This window comes from Camellia sinensis, chromosome 9, assembly GCF_055761805.1.
Source record: "Camellia sinensis isolate YWXY chromosome 9, ASM5576180v1, whole genome shotgun sequence".
Classification (NCBI taxonomy): domain Eukaryota; kingdom Viridiplantae; phylum Streptophyta; class Magnoliopsida; order Ericales; family Theaceae; genus Camellia; species Camellia sinensis.
The window spans coordinates 18,756,680-18,767,811 of record NC_138969.1 but is presented as its reverse complement, the minus strand read 5'-3'; the positions used below and the strand labels follow the sequence as shown (position 1 = coordinate 18,767,811).

The 11,132-nt window shown below is 34.6% G+C and overlaps 1 protein-coding gene across 1 annotated transcript; it reads right to left on the bottom strand.

Annotated features, from left to right (window-relative positions):
- Positions 1 to 3,023: 3,023 nt before the first annotated feature.
- LOC114299927 (tetrahydroberberine oxidase) lies at positions 3,024 to 5,337 on the bottom strand. The gene has a single exon (XM_028244754.2). The coding sequence runs from the start codon at positions 4,888 to 4,890 to the stop codon at positions 3,295 to 3,297; it is 1,596 nt and encodes a 531-aa protein (XP_028100555.1). The 5' UTR covers positions 4,891 to 5,337; the 3' UTR covers positions 3,024 to 3,294.
- Positions 5,338 to 11,132: the final 5,795 nt, after the last annotated feature.

Sequence of the window (11,132 nt, the reverse complement as noted above, 5' to 3'; positions counted from 1 at the left end):
TACTACTGCTACCACCTCCTTAGTTCTAATAGTAACAAGAGAGAGAGAGAGAGAGAGTAAAGTTTTACTAGAAAATAGTTTACATTAATCTTCACCATTATAGATCAATATAAAATCAACAAAAGAATTAAAGATACATTCAGTGATAATTTTCACTAAATGTATTAGTGATAAATTTATCACTAAGTGATTTGTAAAAAATTACAGACGCCAATTCACTCCTTTACATTCACACTTACAGTCACTTACTCACAAGACACTCGCATCCTACATACATATACAAAACCAAAGATTGATAAATTTATCATTGAAGAATAAATTAGCAGCAGATCTGATTTAAAAATAAAGACACAGAGAAAATGAGGAGGGGTAAGATCTAAAAAAACCACTGTTGCTTGGAGTCATTTAGAATCGATTTTACCATTGAAACAACTTTTTTTCTTTCTTCTTTTTTTTGAACGGGAAAATTGAAACAAATAGATTGGTATAGATCTAGAACTAGATCGGTGAATTAGCAATGGTCAAGTGGAGATCGGAGATGTAGAGTGTAAATCGGTGATGGTGGAGATAGTTGGTGAACGGTGGCGGTAGATTGGCGATGGTAAAGTACAAATCGTTGGTGGTGGTAGTGAATGGTGAATTGAAGATGATGGTGACGGTGGTGGGTCGACGACGACGGTGGTGGTGATTGGTGGACGATGATGGTGGTGGTGGTCGGCGATGATAACAATTGTGGTGGGAGTATAAGGCTCTTGGAAAAATATTGTAGAGAGAGAAGATCAAAGGATCATGGGAAAAAGGAGAATATTAGAGTTTATTGGTGAATACAAAAGATATGTAGGAACTATAAGTAATTAAGGTCATTAAATGAGACTGGATAGTAATTATCTTAGGTTTAAAAAATATATATATTTAAAAGACCTTTAGGGTTTTAGTCCAATTCCGTTTGGGTCGATGGTTTGTGGCTAAAATAGTCACAAAAGACAAAATAGGCTATTTTAGTCACAGCAAACAAAACATCACATTCAACCCATAATTATTACACTCTTCTCTCAAAAAAAAGTCAAAAAAGTCAAAAGTCCTTTCCAAACTAAGCTTTTTAGCCCAGACTAAAATAACTAAAAAATTCAAAAAGCTAAAAAGCCAACCCACTTCCCAAACCAACCCAAAGAATCAAATCCCATACAGCCATTTTATTGAACTCCAAATTCCAGCAACTGAAGCTACTGTGCACTGAAAAATATTCTCTTCAAAGGCCCAATATTTCAGATTAAAAGGCCCACCACTTTGGGGTCGAAGTGTTTTCTTTACAAAAAGCCCAATAAAAGTACCACCACCCACCACTACATCGGAATTCCACTAAGTTGATGATTATCAGCTATAGCCATGGCCCAAAAATTTACCCTCTCATGGTTTCGGTTTAAGGATAGAGAGAGAGATTTAGAAAAGAAAAATAAAAAATATGTAAAATTAGATGAAAATTAGATATATTTTATTTATATTTTACTATTCTTTTCTTTTTTTCCTTTCTAAATTCCTCTCAAATCTTTGAATCAAGTATAGCTTCAAAGTTTTGTTTTTATTCATTAACAATTTAAAGATCCACAGTTTTTTTTTTGGTTAGTTAGTAAAAGATTAATTATAAATAGAAGAAACATCGGTCTTGCTTGGTTTATTTTTGAGAAATATAAATTAATGAGTGTTTTTATTTTTGAGATTAATTACAAATATAAAATAATTTGACAAAAATATAGATTAAAAAAATATTTTTAAATTTTCAAATATTATTTCTAACCTCACAAAAGATAAAAATATGTCAAAATAATGAGTGTTTTTTATTTTTTTTAAAAAAATTTCATTAAATAAAATTTTAATTTAAAAAAAAATTCTTAAACAAACTTTTAAAAATCAAACTAAACATGACATCTTATCTAATTCAACAATTAAAATCTAACCATAACTAAAAAGTCGATGGCTATCCCATCCAATAACAATCATAAAAAATAACTCAAACTTCCAAGACGGACCAAGTCCAACCATCACCACAAAAATTACGTACAGCCCTGATAAGTCCAATAACTACCACAAAAATTACGTAGTTGACTCTCTCTATTATTAAAGTTATGATTAGATCTTAAATTTTTGCAGAGAAAAATGAAACGAGAAGGACAAAGTGATAAAATTTTAGTTTTTAAATAGATTTTAATAATTAAATTTAATTTTTATCAAATTTTATTGAAAATAAATTCTAATATAATCAGTTCTAAAAATAATTTTTTATAACGATTTTTTACACATGTTGCTAAGGCCCCGTTTGTTTTAGGCTATAGGGAGGGTATTGGGACCAGTAATACCAAGGTATTACTAATGCCCTTGTTTGTTTGCAGAGATAGCCTTGGGACTATTAGTCCCTTGGTATTACTAATACCCTTAGAAGGGGGATTAGTAAGGAGGAGGTAGAGATGGTATTAGAAAATAGTGAGGGGATTAGAAATTTTTTTTATTTTTTATATATTGGGAATTTTTTTTTTCAATACAATGTTTAATTTTTTATATTTTTATATTTTTATATTTTTTTATTATTTTATATAAAAATAATTTAACAATTTTTCATTATTGATCCCCTCACTATCAATCCCTCCATTCTATCTCCCAAAACAAACGGGGCCTAAAAATTGACAATTAGTGATTTTTTTTGTCACGATTTTTAAAAATTGTTTCTAAAATTTACAATTAGTGACGTTTTTCTGTGAATTTTTTTTTCAATCTGTCACATAAAGTTGAAAATTAATGACTTTTTTTTGACGATTTTTTTATACTGTTGCTAAAACTTATAATTAGCAATATTTTTTGTGATAATTTTCAAACTGTACTTGAAAATTAACAATTAGAAACTTTTGTTTAATGGTGTTTGTTGGAAAAATACCATTAATTCTCACAGGATCTATTAGATAATAAGCCCATTTATTACTTTCTTCTATTAATTATATCTCAAATCCAAAATTAAAACACAACTAAACAAATGAAAAAATATTACACTTCTTGTTCTATAAATCCGATTCAAGCTGGTAAACTTTATTGGACATGAACCAATAAGTTTATTGGAAAAAAAGAATAGATCATAAAAAAGTAATTCCACGTGTAGTCACAAACTAAAGTATATAGTATAGATTATGAATCTGATCCACACACTTCATTTTCTGCTCACTCTTTGGAATGCTCTTTCTAACTCGTAATTATTTAGGCCAACATAATAAAATGTAAATCATACTTCTTTTGCCCAAGATTTCCTAATCACCATTCTTTGGATGGAATGCTTTGTTCATTCCTAAAGAAATTGCCAGGATCAACCTTGCTCTTTACTTGCACCAATCTATCGAAGTTGTTGTTGAAATATTTGGAGCCCCAAATGCTTGCTTGTGCATAGCTTGTGTTTCCCAATTTGTTGTTCACTCCCACGTCAAGATCTCTATAGTTCATATATGCAGCTCTTGGAAACTTTGAAACATAGGGAGCCATGTAACTATAATGCCTTCTGATCCAACTTATATGCCTTTTGGAAGCTTCTTCTCCCTCTTCTAGCCAATACACCAAGTGTTGGATTTGGTAAATATTCCCAACCCTATGTGGGAAAGGAATTGAAGACTCAGAAATCTCATCCATTTTTCCACCATATGGGCTAAAGATCATCTGAGCCGTCTCTGCCTCTTCTTCATAAAACTTTTTCCAAATCTTCTCCCACCCGGTCACTGGAATGGGCTCCTTCACATAGTCTGATTTTGCTTTGAAGTACAACACAGATGTTTGAGTCCTATTCAACAAGACTTCAAGGGGTTCTCCATTGGTAAAACCATGGAAATAGAGGATCGATTTGATCCAGCTCATTTCAGTGCAGTCTTGTTTGGTCAATCCCAACTCAGGGAAGCTTTCTTGCATCAATGGGATGAGCTTGTCAACTCCACCAAGGTACAAAGACTGGAATGTAGCCTGGATTGTTTTTTTCTTCCCATCTTGGCTAGAATTCACTCTCCTTACGAAGGCTCTAATGAATAATTCTTGAGGGAACTTGTGGGCAATGTATTGCCACTTATGAACAAGATTGGTTGCATTGTGCTCTAAAGTCCTATCAAGTGTGAAAACAGTGACAGTTGATGGAACAACCACCAACTTTACTTTCCATGATAGAATGACTCCAAAACTAGCCCCTCCACCTCCTCTAATAGCCCAAAAAAGGTCTTCACCCATGGATTTTCTGTCAAGAATGTTGCCATTAATATCGATAATGCGAGCATCAATGACATTATCAGCAGCAAGGCCATACTTTCGCAACAATGCACCGTACCCTCCCCCACTAAAGTGTCCACCAACACCAACAGTAGGACAAACACTGGCAGGAAAAGCTAGGGTTTTACTTTTCTCAGCAATTCTATAATAAAGTTCCCCAATAAGAGCGCCAGATTCAACCCAAGCAGTGTTGGTTTCAGCATTGATAGTGATGGAACGGAGGTTTCTAAGATCAACAATGACAAAAGGGACCTCAGAAACATAAGAAAGACCCTCATAGTCATGCCCACCACTTCTAACCCTAATTTGTAGTCCATGATTTTTGGAACAACAGATAGTTGCTTGGATTTGCGATTCGTGCAGTGGTGTGATAATGACTAGAGGTTTTGGTGTTGATGGTTCTGTGAATCTCAAATTTTGTATTGAGAATTGCAAGATAGATAAATATGAAGAGTTGTTTGGAGTGTAAATTAGTTTTGAGATTGAGGTTGTGTTTGGAGAGTGAAGGGAAAGACATTGGAGAAAATCTTCATGAGTACGAGCCCATGAAGTTGAAAAAAGAAGAACAAAAACAAGAGAAAGCAACAAGGTGGTGGTAGTTTTCATCTTTGTTGTTTTCTAGAGTTCGCGAATAATAAGAGGACACAAGTTTTGCTATGTATAGTTAGCTAGTTGCCATGAAAACTAAGATAACGTGAACCCCTGGAGTGTTCATCTTATCGTTTCAGAATTTTGTGCCATATATATGACTTTTCTAACCACTGCGTCATGGCTTTCCTCATCAAATTGGGCCGCATAAAATTCCAAGCTAGCCAAATACGAAGCAACCTTCTTTGCATGCATTTGAGAATTAAAATTAAATAATATGTGTGGTCCAAATTTTGCCTAGAAATATCAATGTATAATCCAAATTCATTCTATGCATTACCTTACAAAACGCTAATTAAATCTCAATCACATTGTTCAACTCTAGATAAAATGCTTAACAAACATTTTGGGTGAATAGCTTTATTGATTGAAATTTGACCAATATTACAATTACAACAGTTTTCTTATGAAATCTTATACATGTTCCCCCCCCCCCCAAAAAAAAAAAAAAAACACATAATCGATACGTTGCTATATAGCTTAAGACCCCCACCCCCAGTGACTCCCAGTAACCCCTAGTGCCACGGGTCACTGGGGGTGGGGATCTAAAACTTTATTCTTTTATGAAAATATAGAACTACTATTTGATTAGTTTCATGGAAAATATTATATTGAGAGAAGTTAAATATTAAGCTTCCGTTTGGGACATGAGTTGATTTTTTAACTTTTTGACTTTTTAACTATTTTAGTTTGGGATTAAAAAATCTTGTTTGAGATATAGGCTTTAGAATATATATATATATATATACAGTGGCGGAGCCAAAAAATTAAATTAGAGGGGTACTTATTAATTATAATATCAAAAATTTTTACAAAAATATTTTACGCAAGTTTTTACGATTGATTTCGAGAAATATCAAAAAAATAATGTTATTTATAACTAGTGTATCATGCACAATATAAAAAAATATGGATATAAGTCTTAAAATAAATTATAGGGTAAATTACAAATACACCCTCTGAGATTTGATTAAAATACGAATCGCCCTCTGTGATTTTGGAAATTACATTCCACTCCCTGGGGTTTATAATTTCATAACAAATAGCTCATTTTATTGATGAATCATCAAGTCAATTAGCAGTTTTTAATGATATTAGAAATATGTCTCAATTAATAATTTAGGTAATTTTATTATTTTATAGAAGATCAATTATGAATTCATTTTTTTAGTTAATTCTGTTAAATAAAAAATACTAACAAAGAGGTATTTGTAATTTTTCAAACAACAGGGGCAATTTATATTTTAAGTAAACTCATGGGGTGTATTTGTAATTTATCCTAAATTATAAATTATTTTTTCGCACAAAATTTGATTAAAAATTCAATATAATGGTAATACCATGTCATCATTAGTATGTGATACAACCAAATAATAGTAAATAAACACATATAGAGTGAACCTCCATGTCAAATGTAACTAGCAATACAATAAATTTCATATTTTTATAGTGACAACACCGTTACATTCAAAAAAATTTGTAAAATTTTCATAAATATTATGATTTATAGTAGTCTCTTCATTTTCAATCAAAACAACCATAATTGTTCTTATAATTTTTAAAATGTCATTGATAATTCACTCTAATAATATTTTTATTTAAAATATTTGTAAAAAAAAAAAAACCTTAAAATCCAGGGGGCATGTGACCCCCCTGGTCCACAAGTACCTCCGCCACTATATATATATATATATTTTTTTTGTGAGAGAAAATAAAATGATTATGAGTTGAATGTGACATTTTGTTCTATTTGACTAAAATAGCAAATTTTATCCTATATAGCTATTTTAGCCCAAAGTAGTATCCCAAACATAGCCTAATTAACAACTTTAACCATCTTATACTTGTCAAAATGCTTTAAAAAATGTTCCAAAACATTAGGCATACTGTAGTAATCCATGTACTTCTAATTATGATAATTTTACTCTTTAATTTTGTATTTTAATTCAAATGCGTCCAAATCCTAACTAACCATCATGAGAATTTTTAATGAAAAATGGTCACATGCTCCTCATTTTAATCTAAAATTATATGGGTCTTTTTGACTATTTTGAATGAAGTGCCCTTAAGCTAAACTATAAAGAGGTAAAACGGATTTTGTCTTAATTTTTTTTTTTTATAGTTTTTTTTAATAAAATAATTAACCAATATTTTTTTGGATGGACCCAAGACATAAAAATCATGGCACATGCATACCTCTTTTAAGACTCAGGATATTAAGATTGAGATTATGAGTTTAAACTTGAGATTATGATTCTCTCCATTCCTAAATTATAATAGAAGATGCCTATTACATTATCTAAAGATTTGTAATGATTCTTTCTAAATTTAAAATATTGATAAATTCTTATTATTATCTTACCACTCTTATATGATGTAATGGACATCTTTCATTACAACTATGTAATGGAGAGGATCTTAGTCCTTAAACTTGAGAGGGCAATTATGTTGGGTTAAACATTATTGAAATGATAGGTTTGTGTCAATCAATACTTCTCATTAGGGTTGCTCGTGGATCGGGTGGCCTCTCATCCGTCGTCCGTCCGAACTTAGGTGAATTGGAAAAAATCAATCCATATCCATCCGCTTAGTTAGCGGATACGGATTGAGCAGGCTGCGTGGATTGGCAAATGAATGCAGAACAATTTAGCAGTTTGGGCTTTCGTGTTTGGGGCCTTTTTTCGAATTGATTTCCAATAATTCTCTTTACTATTTTGGGCCTTATTTGGTCCGAATTTTTTTTATTCTTCATTTCTTATAATAAAAATAAAAATTTAACTTTCATTTTTCATAAATAGCTAATATAATTACTAAATAAAAAGTATTTTTTGACACAAAAAGCATAACATTGTTTTCTTAAGGGCGTTGGCAGATCAGATTGGATTAGGTAGCTTCTCATCCACAATCTGTTCAAACTTAGATGGATTGAGAGACATACATCCGCATTGGCCCGTTTGGACCATCGAAACCATTCATTTTTTGACGGATTAGTTTAGGTCATTTGATTTTAAGTGGTGGATGAATGCTTGCCCAACCATACTTCTCATACCCTATCTTGTATAATCTAAACTGGGCATACTTTCTCTTCTTTTTATTTTTTATTTTTTATTTTATCAATGAATTTTTTTTACTAATCAAAATATGGATAGGAAAAGCAGAAGACGGGCCAAGGCACCCAAGCTAGGGGTGTAATTTTGGCCCGCGGCCCGTGGGTGGCCCGAGGTGGGCCCAGCCCATTTAGGCTCGAGCCCAAGCCCAGCTTGAGGCCTTGGGCCAAGGCCTGGGCCATCGTTTTAAAGCCCGGCTCGGCCCATGGGTCCGCCTTGTGGCCTGGCCCATCGCCCCGGTCAAGACTTACCCAAAAGCTCAGCCCGTCCGGCTTACCCGAGGCCCAGTGTTATTTTTAATGGAAAATAATAAAATTTTGATAAAAAAAATTATAAAAAAATAAAAAAATTTGTTTAAGCCCTCCCAAAGCCCGAGCTCAGGCCCAAGCTCAGGGGCCCCGCCCACTGGCCCGCCCAAAGCCCAAATACCCCTGGGCTTGGGCTTGGGCTTAGTTTTCTGGTCCGTGAGCCAGCCTGGCCCGATTTTTTGACAGGAGCCCACAAGGCTCAACATAGGCCGGGTCGGGCCAAAATTACACACCTAACCCAAGCCATATTGGCCTAATAACTTTACCAAAAGGACAAGTTGGCAAAGATGTCAACAGATAAAACCACAACAATAAAAACCATCAAGGCAAAATTCAAAAATCAAAAACAAAACAACAGAGCAGAGCATCCAAAAATCAAACCCGTACTATCTCATAAATAATCTTGAAATAACCGCAAAGTTGATTAATAATGGTAACACAATCTTATATAATAGTCAATAAAAAATTATAAATAAAATTAGTTTGATAGCTCTAGTCTCTTAATAAAAGAATCATAGACACAATAATCTACTTTATAAATATTTCACTCTCATGGAGTGGAATTCACCATTATGGAGAGCATTTATGAAAAAAACCAGTACATGTCCGAGAAAAATTATTATTATTATTTAGCAATATCAATATACCTAATATTTATTTATTTATTTTTGGTTTTGGTAAACCAAGAACAATTATATTAAATAGATAAAACCTTCAAGATTACAATATTCTAGGGTAAACTACCCCTCTAGCATCTTCAAATATTTGTGCTGCAATACAAGAAAGAGAAAATCGATAAACAAAAATTCTTTCTATAGAGTTGTTTATTTGATTAGCAAGAATATCTGCACAATCATTTGCTTCCCGAAAGATGTGATTAATTGTTCTCACCCCAAGGTATTGCATGAGGAAGTTACAATTGGAGATAAAATTGTTAAGTTGATAATGTTCATTTGTGTCCCCCAAAAATGAGGAGCTTCACAAGTATCAATTTCAACTTTTAGATTAACATTGTTCCTCTCCAATGCAAGATTAGGCACATCTCTTATAGCCTAGAATTCTGCTTCAAATATGTGCGGGGGTGATTTCCGCACTATGAAGAAGGGTTGAATTTCGTGGATGAACACCGTGCTCCAGGAATTGAAGATCTGTACAGAGTAACAAACGGTGAGGCTGCCCGACCGGGGTTTGGTCGGAAACCCCTCCGATGGTAAAGTCAGGGACTCAGGGAGAGGAAAAAGAGAGAATACAAAGAGTATATGTGTTGAGTGTGTCCATTTTCGGATCCCTTCTGAGTGAATAGTGTTCACCTTTTATAGGAGAAGGTTGTTTGTCGTTCAAGTCCTTCTCTCTCCGCCATCTGTCCAACGTGTCTTATTCGTGGTCGTCTCCTATTAGAGGAGGACGACCACTCCGCCTGACACTCGGGTGCAGGTCTGTTTTGTTTGTCTCATTAGCGGACATCTCTCATTGGAAGAGGACGACCACTCCGCCTACCATTCAGACGCAGGTCTGTCATATATGCTCCTTGTCCCTCTGCACCTCCATGTCTCCACGTTATGTTCATACAAAGGGAGAGGAGCAGAGTTGTTTGTCTCTAGTGGACCCAAGAAAGATCTTCAGTGAATTGGCCTTCTCTAAGTTGGTCTGCTCTTGAACGGTTGTCCAACCAGGAGGTCCAACATGTTGCTCAACCCACTTCGGAGTGGTTCTGTCCATCCAGAAGGTCCAATATGTTGCTCAACCCACTTCGGAGTGGTTCTGTCCATCCAGAAGGTCCAATATGTTGCTCAACCCACTTCGGAGTGGTTCTGTCCATCTAGAAGGTCCACCATGTTGCTCGACCCACTTTGGAGTGACGCTCGTACATTGGGCCGAACTCCTATGATTGTCTTACTTCGGAGCAAGTGTTGGCCATAGGGCCGAGGTCTGACCTAGCTCCACCTTGGAGTGAGTATTGCATTGGGCCTAACACCAAGACTTGATTAATTTTCACCCACTTCATTTGCCCCCTGGCTTGCGCTTACGTTTGGCGAAGCGGAAGCCAATTCTGTCACCAACTTCGAAGTTTGGGTGATCACAACTTAATTTGAGCTCCATGAGTTGGATTAAAAATTATTGTTCAGTCTAACGTATGCGTCTGCCCAATGTTTTGTAGCTCGGTTGTGCCCCCAAACTAAATGTGTTTTCACTAGCCTCGTAATTGTCTAGCTTGGTGTTTTTTTTTTTTCTCAGTCGGCTGAGCGTCATTGCTTGACTTGAAAAAAATATATATGCAGAATAGTATATATATATATATATATATTTTTGCAGTGTTCGTTGATTGGGCCGAGCAACACAACGACGCTTCAAAGCAGGCCAAGTGTGCTTTATCACAGCTTTGTTCTAATTTGAAAGACATTCGCTATCTTTTTGCTCGGTCCTACTTGTAAGAGATAAATTGGTGTTGGTCTCAATGCTTGGTCGACCAAGTCCTGCCCCTCCACTCTGCTCGGTCTCGAAGCATAGCTTGCTAACATTGCTTGGTCATGCGGATCATGCACCATTTTCTTATTTGGACATGATTAACACGTCCATTTGTTCAGCTCGTTTCTTCATATATTAGTCGGTCGTTTTACCTTCAGCTTAAGGATTGTCCGTCACTTAGTTAGTTGGCCGTAGCAGCTTGTTTGCATAATTTTTGTTTTTCAACACCGAGTTGCTTGATCGGCCCTAGCAACTTTGGCGTTGCGAGTTTGCATTTTTTAATTCGGTTTCTCTACCACCAAGCTACTGTCAATGTTAG